Raw genomic sequence first — 17,241 nt, forward strand, 5'->3', positions numbered from 1 at the left:
ACTCTGGCCCTGGAAAAGAAGAGGTGCATTATGTTTAAGACTCGTCAGCATTCACAAATAGCCCATAGGTAGGTTTCCACTCCTATGTTTGTTTTTCTCTCCCAAACTAGATCTGACACCGGATGAACACTTTCGTGTCACCAAGCATCTGGATCATATTGTAGTTCATGATGCTACTCTTATGCAGTAAAAACGAATTCAGAAGAAAAAATTCTAAGATTCGGCTCAAAAGCCAATGGAATCCTCACCGAACATATATATCCCCATCGAAAATCTTTTAGACCCAACAATAAAACTACTCAAGACATGATAAACGAAATCAAAAACATAGTATTAAAAGGTAGAATAGAAATTGAAATTGAAAAAAAAAGAACAAGGGTTCAAGAGACAGATCTCTCTCTCCCTAAAACCTAAAAACAAAGATTAAAGTAAAATTTCTGTAAAGTATTTCGTCTCTCTTCTTCTCTCTTAAAAACGACCTAAATGACATGTATTTATAGTCTCCAATACTCTTTGGTGCCTAGGGTTCCAGAATTGAGGCTGTGAAAATGATACGGGCTTCAGAAATGGGCCTTCAAAGTCGGAGTTAGCTGGCCCCGGTCGGGATGTTCGTGACCACGGGGAATGGGTGGCTGGCCGCGGTCGCGGTGGTTCTGACCGCGGGGAATGACCTGTTGGCCGCAGGTGGAAACGCTTGCCGGCTGGTTTACGGGACATTTTGCTCTTCGCGTATCTTTTGATTGAACCATTGGATTGCCAAGCTGTAAAGTGTTCTGGAAAGCTCATACTTCCATCTTTAATATCTCCAAATTTGAGCTGGATAAGACGGTGAGAAGGCCTTCAATCGGGGGTGAACTTCTGACGGTTTGACTTTGAGCTGAAATCTGGTTTTCTATCCATTTTGTTTAGTTTTTCCCTAAGTTACCTGAAAAGAGTCTTGGAACTACAAATACTAGAAAACCGTAATAAAAGTATTTCAAAACGATCCATAAAAGTGGTCAAAATACAGTGTTATCACTTGGTCCGTCCTTGATCCCTTTAAGCAAAGCTTGAACCGCTCCTGCCAGCTTCTTAGCTTTGGATCGTGTCATGGGTCTTCTGGTACGGCCAAGTAGGCTTCCGGAACCTCGACTTTTTTTATCTTGGTCATGCTCTGGGTCCATGCTCGTATCATCCCCCCCCCCTCTTGAAAAGGACTTGTCCTCAAGTCCGGACCATATGAAACATAAGGAAGTATATCAGCAACATTAAAACTAGAACTTATTGAATACTTACCTTGCAAATCAAGTTTGTAGGCATTGTCATTGATCCGCTCTAGAACTGTGAAGGGAACATCCACTCGGGGTAATAGTTTGGACTTTCTTTCTTCAGGAAACCGGTTCTTTCTTAGGTAGACCCACACTAGATCGCCTGGTTCGAACGTTCTCTTGTTCCGGCCTTTGCTAGCGTGTTTCTTGTACAACTTCATTTTTCGTTCAATGTTTTGCTTGGCATTTTCATGCATCTGTTTCTCAAACTCGGCCCTTTTCTTACCGTCCATGCTCACATGCTCAGACAATGGTAAAGGCGAAAGATCAGTGGGGTAAGGGGGTTAAAACCATAAACAAATAAAAACGTAGAAAACAAAGTAGTAGAATTCACCGCATGATTATATGCAAACTCTACGTGTGGCAAACAGTCTTCCCAAGTCCTGAGGTTCTTTTTAAAGACAGATCTAAGCAAAGCCGACAAAGTCCTATTCACTACATCGGTTTTTCCATCGGTTTAGGGGTAACAGGTGGTGGAAAAACACAGCTTATTACCTAATTTGGACCACAGAGTCTTCCAAAAGTAACTGAGAAACTTAGTGTCCCTATCAGAGATTATGGTTCTAGGTACGCCATGCAACCTAACTATCTCCCTAAAGAACAGATCGGCTACATCAGATGCATCATCCATTTTGTGATAAGAGATAAAATGGGCCATTTTTGAAAATCGATTTACAACCACAAAGACCGAGTCTCGTCCCTTCCTAGTTCTGGGCAGGCCTAAGACAAAATCCATAGAGATATCGGTCCATGGTGAACTAGGGATGGGTAATGGCGTGTACATACCTGGTGGCTGGCTTTTGGATTTTGCATACTTACAAGTGACACACCAGCTACAGATCTGTTCCACGTCCCTTTTCATATGTGGCCAGAAGAAATGGTCTTAGACCACGCTAAGGGTCTTGGTAACTCCCATCAAGCCGCCACCGTGTGCTTCCCTAACCAAAAGATCACACAAAGAAACATTAGGTACACACAATCGGTTTTCATAAAACAGGAAATCATCATTTCTAAAATATTTTCCATTAGCAAATTTAGAACAAGATTAATAAACTTCCTGGAAGTCCGGATCAAAGGAGTAAGCTTCTTTTATTGTTTCAAAGCTAAGTATCTTTGCGTCCAGGGTGGAAATAAGGCTGTATCGCCGAGACAAAGCATCGGCCACGATGTTGTCTGTTCTCTTCTTGTACTGAATGACATAGGGAAAGGTTTTAATAAACTCAACCCATCTTGCGTGCCGCTTGTTCAGCTTTTGTTGCCCCTTAAGATGTTTTAATGACTGGTGGTCTGTGTGGATCACAAACTCCTTTGGCCAGAGATAGTGTTTCCAAGTCTGCAAAGCACGAACGAGGGTGTAGAGTTCCTTGTCGTACGTGGGGTAGTTCAATGTGGTTCCGCCCAATTTCTCACTGAAATAAGCTATGGGCCGCTTCTCCTGGGTCAAGACCGCACCGATACCTATACCTGATGCATCACATTCGATTTCAAAAGTCTTAGTAAAATCAGGTAAGGAGAGTAAAAAGGGCGTGAGTAAGCCTGCCTTTCAGAAGCTGGAAAGCTTCTTCCTGTGTCGCGTCCCACTTAAATCCAACATCCTTCTTTATGACCTTGGTGAGTGGGGTGGCGAGTGTGCTGAAATCTTTAACGAACCGTCGATAGAACCCGGCCAAACCGTGGAAGCTTATGACCTCTCCAACGGTCTTAGGACTGGGCTACTCCTGAATCGCCTTGATCTTCTCTTCATCCACCTGGATTCCGTTAGCTCCTACAACAAAACCTAGAAAAACGACACTATCTGCACAGAAAGTACACTTTTTCAAGTTACCATAGAGTCGTTCCTTCCTAAGTACCTCTATTACCAATTGCATGTGCTCTAAATGATCGTTCAGGGTTTTGCTGTAAACTAAGATTTTGTCAAAGTATATGACAACAAAGACACCTATAAAATATCGCAAGCATGGTTCATGAGCCGCATAAAGGTGTTAGGCGCGTTGGTCAAACCGAAAGACATGACAAGCCACTCGTATAAACTGTGCTTGGTTTTAAAAGTTGTCTTCCACTCGTCTCCCTCTTTCATCCTTATTTGGTGATATCCGCTTTTTAAATCTATCTTAGAAAACAGGCAAGACCCTTCATCAAGCATATCATCCAAACGGGGAATAGGATGTCGATACTTTACCGTTATGTTGTTTATGGTCCGGCAGTCAACGCACATGCGCCATGATCCATCTTTCTTGGGCACGAGCAGGACCGGGACCGCGCAGAGACTCATGCTCTACCGAATTTGTCCTTTCTCCATGAGTTCCCGGCCTGTCTTGTAGCTCCATGGTCTCGACAAGATTAGTTTGGTACGCGGGACGATTAGGCAGAGAAGCACCGAGAACAAAATCTATCTGGTGTTCAATCCCGCGTATTGGTTATCCGCTGGGGCTCTCATCCGCAAAAACGTCATTAAACTCCTGCAAAAGAGGTAAGACACTGCTCGAAAAATCCGGCTGTGAGTCAGTGGAGCTAGCCAAAACAGATTTGAACATGAGTAGGAAGAGAGATTGTTTGGTGTGCACCGCGTGCTTAAGCTCACAAGGTCTTATGAAAAGAGTTTCTTTGCTCACGGGTGTTCTCTCAAAGGCCGTTTTTGGGGGTTCTCTCAGACTCTCATTTTTAGTGGGGGTGTTAGGGAGTTCGCTCACAACACTCTTTCCTTTGATGCCTTGCTCAAGTTTCATCTGGTCTAACTATACATCTCGCGATGATAAAGGCGCCAAGGTTATCTTTCTGCCATGGTGCTCAAACGTGTGTTTGTTGGTGAATCCGTCAAGGATGGCCTTCTTATCAAACTGTCATGGCCGGCGTAGAAGAATATGGCCTGCTTCCATAGGCAATACGTCACATACGACTTGATCTTCATATCGGCCAATGGACAAGGGCACCGACACCTGTTTGGTCACCTTCAGCTGTCTTTGATTGTTTAACCAACAGAGGCTGTAGGGCTGAGGATGCTTGCGTGTTTTCAGACCGAGTTTCTCCACCATAGTAGTACTAACAACGTTTGTACAGCTCCCACCATCAATGATAAGGCTGCAAACCTTTCCTAGCACATGGCACCGTGTGTGGAACAGGTTCTCTCGTTGGTCTTCCTCTTTGACTGGCTCCTGGGCTAGTAGAACTCGTCTTGCAACCAACAGCTCTCCCTCGGCTGCATATTCCTCAGCGTCGTTAACATCATATATAGGACCGGTGTCCTCTTCTCCCTCGGACACGATTTCACCTGAGTCAAGAAACAACATTGCACGCTGATTAGGACACTTATTCGAATAATGCCTTTTACCTCGGCATTTAAAACACTCGATGTCTTGTGTCCTGACCGGTGTAGCCTCGGCTTTCCCTCGGTAGTCGGCTGGAGGAATTGGGCTTAGAATCTGGTTTAGGCCGTGTATCGGATCTGGCCGGATAAGTGGCTTTATCTTCTCGATAGTTTGGCTGGGAGCTAGTTCCATAGGCGGGCCGAGTGGTGCCCTTCCTCTTGAGCTGTTGTTCCACCAATATGGCCTTGTGCAACATCTCAGGCAAGCTCGCATACTCCTGTAGCTCCATCCGGTCTTGTACATTCCGGTTCAGACCACTTAAAAATCGACCCATAGTCGCATCCATCGTTTCGTCCACATCAGCCTTTAGCATAAGCCGCTCCATCTCTTGGAAATAATGTTCCACAGTTTTTTTTCCTTGAGTCAACCGTCAAAGTCTAGTGTGCAGCTTTCAGTTGTAGTGGGCTGGAACAAACCAGTGTCTCATCAGAGCCGCCATCTCGTCCCAAGTAGAAATAGGTCGGAACTCGTTTCTTCTTCGGTTAGTCACCACCTGGTCCCACCAGTCAACCGCGTAGCCGTGGAACTCAGTCGCAGCCAAATTCATCTTCTTTTGCTCGGAGAAGTTTTGGCAACCGAAGACCAGCTCAATCTTCTTTTCCCACTCCAAAAAAGCATCGGGATCGTTTTTCCGTACAACGGTGGGATTCGGAGTTTCATTCCGGCGAGATCGTTGTCAGGTCGGCCTCGGTCACAGCCTGGATCATTCTGCTCGTTCTGTCGGTATGGCTGTTCGCGGTCCTCATCATCCGAGTTTTGTTGGTTACGGTTTTGTCTGTGCGGCTCCTGCATGCGGAACTGACCGCCTTGACCTCGGCGAGCACCTCGGTCGTACCGTTGCCTGGGTCGGCTTGCTCTAGACGTGTGGCCGTCAGCATAAAAGGGGTTGTCTAGAACCTCTTCCTGATTACGACCTCTTCTCAAATGCTCTGGCTCCTCTCGATTCCAGTGACTACTTTGTTCCCCATCGGACTGTCGTGGCTGTCTCTCCAGCCGATCCATTCGTTGGTTCATACGTTCCATCAGCTCGGTGATTTGGTTAAGTTTGGCATCCATTTATTCTGGATTTATCCAACGAATGTGGTTTCCGTCACGATAGGTGTAGTAGTTCTACTCTCCGTCTGATTCTGAAGGGCCCGATGACATATAAGGGTACCTCGCAAAAATAACAAACACGTTAGTATAAAAATTTCCTCACTTGGATGTTTCTCTCTTGAATTCACACGCACTCGCAATGATCTCACTATCACACAAGAGATTTCTCTCGGTTCTAATCGGAACTGTGTCAATACAAGGTGTAGCACTCAAGAAAAATTCAAAACCAAAGATCCAACGTTAAAGATAGATAGAAAAGAGTTTGTTTTAACAGATCCTCTTCTTTTTTTTAAACTTTTCGCTTTCCTTTTTTTTGACTTTTTTTTTTGATCTGGAATTTACAGAAGAAAGAAACAGAAGATGGAATTTAAAAAGACAAGATAGATAATACCGCCTTTGACAAGTGTGTGGCTCTGATAACACTTGATATGAATCCCCTAAGACCGGACACACTTGAACAATGGAGGTTGATATCTCAGCTAGATCGGATGCACGGAGCAGATGCTAAGGCTTGAGAGCAAGAATTCCCGAATATCCCTAGGCCCAAAAACTCGCGGTAATCATCACGAACAAAGGGGATGGCTGCACCGAGTTAAGAATTCGCGGATCTAAGATGATCAAGAGTGAGAACTGGTTCCCGAAAATCCTGATGCCCCTAAATCTACTTGAACGAATACTTAAGCTAGATGGATCGAAGGCTTCGTTGAGTCGGATGAATAGAACTCAATAAACCGAAAGAAAAGATTTAAGAGGCTAACCACCTTAGAATCGAAAAGAGTTCTCAAAAGAACAAAGAGAAAATCTCGAAATTTTTATTAATATAAAAGTGAATGAATTCCAGAATGAAAGTACATTGCGTTTAAATAGAAGAGAAAGCAGGCGAAGAGCCATGCTTAGAAAATGACTAAAAGACATAAATGTTTTGACCGAAATAAAGAAAAAGTTTGAATAATTCTTCGGCTGGCTCTTGACCGACTCTTGAACTTCTTAGCCAAAAATGACTCCTACGCTTCCGTCCCATGACCAGACCGTAAACGAACCTAAGTCGAGAGATGGGCAATGGACTTAACCTCATTAAAACTCCATCCGGTAAACCCATTGGGACAAACTCGTGTGTAAGGAAAAAGAGTATTAAGCCATCACCCGGACTAGATTAGCTACAGCTGGCGTTCATGAGCACGGTCACAACCTTGGGTGATATTGGGTCGCCTGGTCCGTCTTTGATCCCTTTAAGCACAGCTTGAACCGCCCCTGCCAGCTTCTTAGCCTTGGATCGTGTCATGAGTCCTTCTGGTACAGCCAAGTGGGCTTCCGAAACCTCGACTTTTTTATCTTGGTCATGCTCTGGGTCCATGCTCGTATCAATGCATGCGGCTAGAATTGAAATTACAATCATCTATGCGACAATAATCGAAATTAGAATCAAACAAGTAACAGAAAACTGTAAATCAAAGAAACCTCCCCAAATGAATTGAGTATTTATAAACCCTAAACTTGAAACTGAATGATAACGAAGAAGACAAGCGGAGGAGAAAGAATGTGTAGACTGTGTAGATTATGTATTTACCGGAAATTGATTTTTCGGCGAAGACTGTGTAAGTGGAGGAAACTGTATTGATGATGTCGATAGAGGAGAAAAAAAACATGTGAATGGGGATGTAAAATATCTTTTTTACTGATATTTTTTAATTATAAAATATTATTAATATAAAAATTTAATTTATTAAATAATTCGAAATTAACTGGTATAATAGAAAAAAAATTTAATAAGAATAATTTTTTTTTCAGAAAACATTAAGGGGACAAATTCTAAATCAATTGGCATTATAAAACTAATTCTCCCTAAACTAAATTCACAAAGATGATCATCACTAATCCTATTCAGAAATGATTGAAAGATGAAAGTTCAACAATTTATCGGAACAAGAGAAAATAGATGGAGCGGACACGTATGGAGAGAATTGGTTTGAGTTTGAGGAGCTTTGGAGTCATTGGTGATTTCACAGTATTGAATGTTTATTTTAATATCTAAACATACTGTGAAGACTTTCTTTTCTAACATGCCTTTCTGCTTCTCTGGATACCATGTAATTATAGCGATATAAATGTTTTTTCACTCTACTTGCAGGACATGCTTCATAATACTAACCGACATTCGCCAAGTAATGCTTGGAACAAAATACGAAAAATATAGAGGGTCTACATGGAACGAACCACGGTGATTATATTTGTGTATTCTTAAAAGGAACCAAAAGAACAGAAGTTATAAAACAAAAAAAAAAAAAGTGTTCTCTGGGATGAAAAAAAAAAGGAAAGAATCGAAAAGAGTAAAGAGAAATGCCAAATTGTTACTTCCTTTTAACGAGTTTTCTGTTTTAACTTTATGAAGCCACTGGTTTGGCAGTTGCCTTTTTCACAGCTTCTGAGTAGGTCCTGTGCTGATAGGTTAAGGTGGACTCGAGCAAGTCCCAGAGTGATGTCTTCGGGTTCCATCCGAGTTGGCGGTTAATGATGGTCATGTCTGGGATTCTCTTGTCACTATCATCATACCCTTCCCCGTAAAACTCTTTCGAGCTAACATCAACCGTCGGGCTCTCAATAGCTCCTTCTCCACTCACTTTTGCGTAAACCTTGAGAAAACAAAAAGAGATTCGTGTTGTTGAGATTTGAGATTAAAGAAGAAGACAGTTTTTAAAAAATGGGAACTCTCGTTTTGAAACTAAATCGTCCCTCACCTCTGTCATCATTTCAGCAAGCTGTCGTACTGTGACTTCGTTGTTTGGGTTGCCTACATTGAAGATATGTCCATTTGCTCTCTCTGGGTTTTCCTGAACCACAAAATTATCATCATTGCAGGTTTTTTAGTTGGACAAGTTTAACAGTTTCAAAAACTAAAAAGCACAAAAACTAAGAAGTTTGAAACGTCTTTGCAGTTTATTAGTTTGTCATCGAAGATCACAAAGGACAAATATAAGCAAATAGAAACTCACAATCATTAATAGAACAGCTTCGATAGCATCCTTGATGTAGATGAAAGTTCTCTGTGATTCTCCACCATCAACAAGCTTGAGAGGCTCACGGCGTAGAAGGTTCTGAAAGATAGCAAACGCATCAACCAAAAGCTTGCATATACAGAAAAGCATTGGACACAAGGCTCGGATTTTTTTTGTATACTTACGTTACTAAAGCAGGCGAGGACGCGAGGGACACCTTCGCTAGGACCATCGATGCCGGGGATGAAATCCATCCTAGGTCCAATCCAGTTAAAAGGTCTTACAATTGTGAACTCAAGTCCATTCTCAGCACCCTCAGCTATAACCACCAGAAACAAGTCAAGTGTAAGTAAACCTTTTGTTTCTTACCACATTAATTCACATGTCTTCTTAAACAAAAACAAAAAATGCATACCGTAAACGAGTCTCTCAATGAGTTGCTTAGCACAAGCATATGACCACCTTTGCTTCTCAATTGAACCGAATATGCAAGGGGAAATATCTTCTTTAAGAACATAGAAAGAAGGGTCCTGTATAAATCACAACACACAACATTCGTAAACAAGGAATCCCAAGAAACCATCTCTTCTACATACTTACTTAAGATCCCATGCATCCCTAAAATGAACATTTATAGGTAAATACGCTTTCATCTGTGGCTGATAGACTAGTTTAACAAGAGCTATTGACTAATTCACACAATTTAACTAAATGTGATTGCTCAAATAAATAAAATAGCAGATTCAACATATTCCTCAGTAAATTCAGTGGTGAGATTGATCTAGAGGTGATGAGTAAAGCAGAGACAATAAAATGTTGAAAGCGAGAGGTGTAAAAGAGGCCTGACCTCACGCAGAGGATGATCCTTGGGAAGATAGCTTCCGATGGTTTTTCCATATACTTCACAAGTAGAAAAGTGAATGAGACGCTTGTTGTTCTCAGAGCAGTATTTAACCTACATAGCAAACACATTTGACCAAAATCAATATCAACTAATAGTGAGCTCATAACAGCAAAAGCAAAGTAATAGAAGAAGTAAGAAGAAGGATCAAACGAAATACATACAACTGGTAATGCGTCGATGAAATTGCTGTAGATAGTATCAAGAGGACGCGTATTGTAATCAGCTGGAGTACAGATCGCAGCAAGATTTATAGTCTGCGAAGTAAAACAGATCAGAATTACACCAGACATTACCGATCTCGACGATACGAAAACGAAAATCACAAGTGAACGATACATAAGTAGAAGCAGATAATCACTGAGAAAAACTGGAATTAAGAAATTTCAATTCCGATAACGGATCAGATCTAACTCTGCAATCATCAATCATGAATGCACTAACTGTCAATTTTTTCAATTCTCTCAACCGTTTAAACAATAAAAAACAGATAAAGCGATAAGGAAACAAGCGAACATAATACCAGATCCGCCATTTTTATAAGTCCTTCGAGCCTGGAATCATGTTTAATGTTGATGCGATGAAACTGGATCCGACCCGCCCAATCAACCGTATCCGGCTCGAGCAAGTGCTTGATCTTATCGTTGTAAACGTCGAGCGCAAGCACCTTGTGCGGCGTCTCCGTCATCAGCTTTTCACATAGATGCGAGCCGATGAAACCTCCGGCGCCGATCATGCATATCGTGATCGGCTTTATCGGTCTGCCGTCCAGATCCACTCTACCAGCTCCGTTCGCCATTTTTATTTTCTCTGAGAAAACGAGAATCAGATTTCTCTCCGAGAAAGAAGAATCCTTCGATATATCCGCACGCTTTCTCTTTCTCTCTGTGAGATAACAACAATGCGCAAATGGCTGTAAAAGAGTAGGAAGGAGAGAGAGAGAGAGAGAGAGAGAGAGAGAGAGAGAGAGAGAGAGAGAGAGAGAGAGAGAGAGAGAGAGAGAGAGAGAGAGAGAGAGAGAGAGAGAGAGAGAGAGAGATTGGTAAAGGAGGGAGTGGTGACGGTGGATATTTATGAGGGGGCATCGCATGTGAATGGAGGCAAATCTTCGTCATAATCTAATTCCCACTTTCTTTGTTGGCGCGTGGATTATACTCGCCTATTCTGTATTTCCACGTGATATTTTCCACTTATTTTTACTTTTTTAAAAAAAATCACATTTCTTCTAAAAAAAAAAATTGGATCTCAGTATAAGGATGAAATATTTGATTCTCTATATCACAATAAAATCACATTTCTTCTTTAAAACTAAATTCCTTTTATTTGATCATTTTATCCTTTAGGTTGTTCACTAAATTATGGTTAAATAGATAATGAATTAAATTTTAGTTTAGAAATAAATAAAAATAAGTGATTTTTAATATGTGTGTCAAAATTTTAAAGAGAGGGAGTATTATATTGGAGTTCTACGACTGTTAATTTTTATATAATTTCAATTTTGAGTGTTTTATGTTTAGTTGTTCTATATAAATTATGTGTTGTCGGCAGAAAATTCTTATACTTAAAACACGGAGGTTACTCATAAGAAAAATTGTTGAGACTTTTAATCATTTTATTTAATTGACAGTATAAAAAGATCGATGAAAAATGTGGCAGTTGAAAAAAGAGAGACCAAATTATGGTTTTGGGATCAATACAAAGAGTCTCTACATGGACCAAAACCCAACCAATCAACATTGGAGATCCCTCTCCTTTTTTTTATATACGTAACGAATTTAGATGACACATAATCGTATGTTTTGATTAAGATTAAATCTTAAGATTTTTAATAGTCCTAAAGTGAAGTAGTTACACTTTATCATTCATTAGCATTTTTTAGATGTGAGATTGATACAATATCGCGTTTACAAAAACGGTTTTTCTAGATATATCAAATGAGGTGTTTAGAGCATGTTTATCGGTGCATCTTATTGATCTCTTAACAATTTTGGACCCAAAAAATAAATGGAAAATGGGTTAATATATGAGAAACGTTTCTTATTTCGCATACGACGGAAACATTTCTTAGCCGCCACATGTCGAGTTGTGATTGGTTTGTGAAATCACCACCCAACTTTTTTTTTCTCTTTTCTCTTTCTTCCTCGACGAAACCTCTTCCTTCTCCCTATCGCTTTCACCGTCGTCTTCACCGATACTCGCCGTTTCCGATCAAAGATTGAATTCTATCAATGGATCCAGCCGTCATATCCAACCCGAATAGAAACTAAACCCGGTCCGTACGCCTAGTTCCGGATCTTTTCTTCCTCGAGCAACAGTGGACCGAGTCCGAGTCTTTTGGTAAGAGAGAAGAGAGAAGGCGGCTTCGTTCACCACGCCGTCAAGCTGTCTCAGGGCACCCTACTCCGTTCACCTCGCCGCTTTGGCTCGTCGAGTTCCCGGTGAGTGTTTATCTCTTGCTCTTGTTCAATGCTCCCTACGAAATAGTCTTGATTACTGGTTAGTTTAGAGAATACTGATTTCGAAAACAAATGATTATCTCTTGAGATTCTACGTTACATTTTGGTTTTGTATCTTCTTGAATCTAAAGCTTAGCTCATAGAATTCTGTAAAATCAAGTTTCTAAAATTTTGGTGTATTAATAATCGTTTAATGACTGAGAAAATGCTGGAGAATTTTGGCAGAAGAATTGTGGGCAATGAAATTGGGATTGAGACTATTGTAAGAGAGATCTAATGGAGATTCTTTCTGGTGGCCATACATTAGCAATTTCCTGGAAACTTATTCCGTTCCAATATTCTTTCCCGGAGAAGATATAAAGAATTTGCAATATGCTCCTCTTCTCCACCAGATTAGATAGACAAAACTGCTGAACCTAATCGAGTTTGAGTCTCACTCTTTAGCAATTCCATTAGATGATTTGCGGCTTTGTTGCCTTCTTTGGGACCAGGTCAATAAAAGATTCCCTTTTGCTTCCTGAGTTTGAGCAAGAGATTAGGAGTACTCTTGAAGATGTTAAGGCCAGTGATCATCCTTTCAGCGGCCAAGATGTAAATGCATCCGCCCTCGGGTCGACCATGTCAGCTGTTTCGACTAGAGCTTTTCACTTACATGGTGATAAAAGCTTCAAGGTGGATCTTCTGATGATGTTCCCATGATGCTTCCTCTGATAGATATGTGCAACCACAGCTTCAAACCAAATGCACGGATCATTCAAGAACAGAACGGAGCTGACTCGAACACCCTAGTTAAGGTTTGCGTCTTTGATCTCTGTTTATTGTTTTGACGTGGTTTTTGTTTAAATGGACGCAAATAAACGGTTACTTTCTTCGTGCATCAGGTTGTTGCAGAGACTGAAGTAAAAGAAAACAATCCCTTATTTCTCAATTATGTTCTGTTAAGTTTGGTTGTTTTCAAATATAAAAATGTTGTAAAAAAACTTCTTTTATATAAATTTTTTTTTAAAAAAAAAAATTCCATTTGAGTTTCTCCAATGTACTTCCAAAAATTCAAGATTACTTATTTGATCTCTTAACTTAACATTATTAGTTTAATAATCTCTTAAAAACCAAATGGATTTCTCTGATAAACATGGTCTTATTTAAACTAATATACTCAGGAAACAAAAAATATCTTTGGGATATGACTATTTGAGATTTTCATGCTCTCATATCGATTTAATTTAGTGTACATGATAAAATGAATAGCTGAAGAATCTGGTACGCTATTTCAACTAAATCTCAGAAGTACTCATACAAAGGTTCAATTCCAAATTTAATATTTCTGATGCATTTTACGTTTAATTTATCGTATAAGTTTCTAAATATCGTTTCTCTATCCAAATATTCCAATTGAGAAATAGTTATACTGTATTGTTAAAATGATGTTATATATCAACAAAAGGTTACTTACATTCTTTTTGTACATGGTTAATGGGATCTATGTCTTTACCTTTAGGGAAAAGGAAAGTAGAGAATAGTATCTACTAGTATCAGAAGTGGAGGTACGAAAATATGCAAACTCAAGTGAAAAAGTTTGCTTGCAAATCATCCAAATGAAATATTCTCATCTCATATTATTTTCTAATCTTATGCTTTCATCATATACAACAACTTAAGTTCAAAAAGATCATTTTGTTTCGAATTCCGTATTTATATCAAAATTTCATTTTATCATTATTAGCGAAAATGAATTTAGTTATGTGGGATATATATCTTTTTTTTTGTAACAAAGTTACTTGGGATATATTGAGTGAGATAAAGCATATGAGTACCAATTGGCTTCATGTGAGTGCCTCATAGCCACTTAGCTGTCGACAGTTCGATCATTGATACTCACATGGTAAACAAAATTCATCTTTATTTTATGTAACATGCCAAATTTCCATTAATAGTTTTTTCTTAATAATTTGTTCTAAAAGGAGCTAAAGACAAAAGAAAAAAAAAGGAGAGAAAACATGATGAAAAATAATTATTAGGAACCTTTCCGAGAAGCAAACCACCTCGAAAACACACTTCCCAGTCCCCAATAACCTTTATTTAAAATGTGGATGCTGCAGCACAAATCCATTTACGTACATTTTGTTGTTTTTGTATCCTTATGTATTTATTATTAGCCTTGTAGGCATAGCTACGACTAGTGCTATACTAATCCATGACAATGAGATCTTTTTATAATCATTACTATGATAAACTTAGAAAGTATCAGAAAAAAATATGAGAAACTTACTCCTTGTTCACAGTAACTCTTTCCAGATTTATTGAAGTTGTCGCTGGTAAATTTGCCAGAGTAAAAGTATGGGAGACAGAAAAGACAGAAAATTAAATATCTTCCTCGTGTGAGAAAAAATTTCCCTCTACTTTACGAGAAAATTTTTTCTTTTTGGTTTTTGTTTACTTTACGTGAAACCAGCGTAAATTAATCAATAAAATAATATTTTCAATAGTACAAGCCCAACAAATTTAAACAAGAGCAAATTAAAAAGCAATCAGGCAGGCTGGTTAAAACTTAAAAGCAATCAGGCTGGTTAAAACTTAAAAGCAATCAGGATTGTTAAAAATTCTCATCTAGTGCTTCTCAATTTCTTTATTGTTTTTAACTTGATCGGTTGAAAAAAGTATTAATTTGAGTTACTAAGACCATTTCCATTAGTGTATCTGATGTCGGGTCTCTTAAGATTAAATTATTCATTATTTTTTAAGATAAAAGTACTTAAGAGATTCTTGTATTTCTCTCCTCCATTAGTGTAACTCATATTGTCTCTTGCTCTGTTTTCGTCGATGTCATTCTTCTTCCACTTTTTGCTTTGTCATCGTCTTGTTCTTCTTCTGTTGCTTCCATTTGTCTTCAGTGACTCGGTTTCGCTTTCAACAACGTCTTCAGCGAATTCAAAATCTATTTCATCATCAACCATCTGAAGACGATACGAACGAGAGAAAAGAGAGAAAGAAGAAGTCATTTTTTGGACCCAAGAGGAGGAAATGATTTTCCAAATAAAATAATATGCAAAACAAATAAAACATAAAAAAAATATGAACCAATCAGTTTCCTCCCCATCGCGCAAGAGACAGTCTCCTGCACTTCTTAGCTAAGGATCGGTCCATCAAAAATGTTGGATTTTTTATTTAAATTAAATCGTTTTTGCTTATGAATCTGTGCCGAAAATGAGGTAAGGCATTCTGATGGAGCTGGTCTAACTTTTTAACGGTAAAAGGTAAAATATTAATTAGGTCATAGTTTAAAACATTTTTTTTTAACCATTGCCAAATATTAGAAGGTGGATACAAAAGCTCTCCGCAGGGTTACAGTGCTCCTATCTCAGATCACAACAAAAACAGGGTCTGCTACAAACCAAAAACTATCATCTAAGTCAGCAGCTATCAAAAAAGAATATTAGCCCTGAAAGAAAGCAAACCAAGTTGTAAGGAAAGAGGTGGTGTGGGGAAGATTTCTCTGAGCTCTCGACATAGGGTCCAACTTGCATCGAAGGATTGATTGAATCTCCTTGATGATTGTTGAAGCAGGGCGAGAGATACATGAGTGTAGTCGGGCATTCCTTTCTTTTCAAATTAGATAAATCGAGGCTTGGAACACGAGGCGAATAATGACTGCAACATTCTTGTCTCTGGACGGGTCTTTAATCCATCTAACACCATCCTCAAAAGAAGCAGGTGGTTGCAGATGGGCTTTGGAGGAGAAAAAAGACCATACCTCGGTACTAAATGTGCAGTCAAAGAAAAGATGTTATCGAGACTCATCAAAAGAATTGCAAAGAAGACAAGAAGAAGGAACATTCAAACCCCAACCTCTCATTCTGTCTCGAGTAGGTAGCCTATTTTGAACTGTTATCCAAGTGAGAAATGCATGCTTGGGAATGCGGTGCTTGTGCCAGACCGAATCATATCAATCCATCTCCACATTCTGTCCCTGAATGACCTCCCAAGTATGCGCCAAGGAGAAGGAAGAAGATGGAGAGCGATCACTTGCCTTCCAAAGAAACAGGTCATCGCCTCAGAAATAACAATAGGAGTCGGATCTGGTAAGCAGTAGCGAAGAAGAGTGATAGTTGGGTTCCTGCTTCTACTAGAAGCAAGCCACCACTACACGAGTATGTTCGTTTGTAAGAAAAACAAAATTATATGACTTTTGTTTATCAATGTTTTCAAAAGAAATTTTCAAAAACTGACTTAAATATAATATTAGCTTTTGGTTTATCCTTAACGATGAGATCGATCTTGTTTTTTCTTGAACACTTGTTTAATAGGTTATTAATAATTATAATTTTCAAAAGGGTGTTTGCAACTTACTTTTGTTTATCAATGTTTTCAAAAAGAAATTTTCAAAAACTGACTTAAATATAAAATTAGCTTTTGGTTTATCCTTAGCGGTGAGATCGATCATGTTTTTTCTTGAACACTTGTTTGATAGATTATTAATAGTTGTAATTTTTAAAAGGGTTTGTAACTTAGTACTTAAGAAATGAATATACCTGATGGCTATAATTATGGATTTATGAGATTTCTAACAACAACAAAACATGAAACGAATTTGCTTACTCAGATTTTGGATCAATATCTCTTTTTGGTTCAAGAATCAATGCATATCCGTAACAAATTATTCATAGATTTCACCTTGGTATACAGCTCGATCTACTACTCTCCCTTCGTTTAACTGATCAATATCCACTTTTATAAATTACGCTATAAATCATGAGACATAAAAAAAAACACTAAGTGACAAGTAAAACACAAATGTGACAAGTAAAACACGAATGTGACAAGAAGGCGCATGCAAGCGCGGATCGTGTGTAAAAGAAAGTAGTGAGTGCTTTTTGTATTTTCTGACAAGTAAATACAATACAGGGTATTGACACCTGCATATCTTTTTTTTTTTTTTTAGCTTGTTATTATCATGGTTTAGATTTGTTGTTTGAAATAGGAGACGGAGTTGGTTTATGAAGTGATTTATAGGTCGATCTATCATCTATATATGTCCGAACTTTCTAACCGAATCAGACACCGATTATAAAATGGTTACTTGCTCTCTTGCTCGTAAATTTTCATTTTTGGTTTTCCACATAGTTG

At 39.1% G+C, this 17,241-nt stretch overlaps 1 protein-coding gene, 1 long non-coding RNA gene and 1 pseudogene across 3 annotated transcripts; 1 reads left to right on the plus strand and 2 right to left on the minus strand.

Moving 5' to 3' along the window:
- Window positions 1–7,936: 7,936 nt before the first annotated feature.
- On the minus strand, window positions 7,937–10,622 carry LOC18027333 (UDP-D-apiose/UDP-D-xylose synthase 1). The gene is made up of 8 exons (XM_006409738.2): window positions 10,185–10,622; window positions 9,826–9,918; window positions 9,608–9,715; window positions 9,176–9,290; window positions 8,946–9,079; window positions 8,758–8,859; window positions 8,503–8,595; window positions 7,937–8,397 (listed from the first exon to the last, which is right to left on the minus strand). The coding sequence occupies exons 1-8, from the start codon at window positions 10,458–10,460 to the stop codon at window positions 8,149–8,151; spliced, it is 1,170 nt and encodes a 389-aa protein (XP_006409801.1). The 5' UTR covers window positions 10,461–10,622; the 3' UTR covers window positions 7,937–8,148.
- A 1,103-nt stretch (window positions 10,623–11,725) lies between these two features.
- On the plus strand, window positions 11,726–13,144 carry LOC18027334. Of its 2 annotated transcripts, none has more exons than XR_002896531.1 (3): window positions 11,726–12,099; window positions 12,343–12,911; window positions 12,999–13,144. It is a non-coding gene; the product is annotated as an uncharacterized LOC18027334 (long non-coding RNA). The 2 variants fall into 2 exon arrangements; XR_002896530.1 differs by having other exon boundaries at window positions 12,609–12,911.
- Window positions 13,145–15,550: 2,406 nt separating this feature from the next.
- Window positions 15,551–16,558, minus strand: LOC112081505 (annotated as a pseudogene).
- Between the last annotated feature and the right edge of the window lie 683 nt (window positions 16,559–17,241).

The sequence above is a fragment of the Eutrema salsugineum genome, unplaced genomic scaffold (assembly GCF_000478725.1).
Source record: "Eutrema salsugineum unplaced genomic scaffold, Eutsalg1_0 scaffold_10, whole genome shotgun sequence".
Lineage (NCBI taxonomy): Eukaryota > Viridiplantae > Streptophyta > Magnoliopsida > Brassicales > Brassicaceae > Eutrema > Eutrema salsugineum.

Coding starts and splice junctions, on each gene's coding strand:
- LOC18027333 (XM_006409738.2), bottom strand. CDS start 10,460: ATGGCGAACGGAGCTGGTAGAGTGGATCTGGACGGCAGACCGATAAAG. Junction 8,860..8,945: donor TCCTCGCCTGCTTTAGTAAC/GTAAGTATACAA, acceptor GCTATCTTTCAG/AACCTTCTACGCCGTGAGCC. Junction 8,596..8,757: donor AAGCTGTTCTATTAATGATT/GTGAGTTTCTAT, acceptor TTTGTGGTTCAG/GAAAACCCAGAGAGAGCAAA.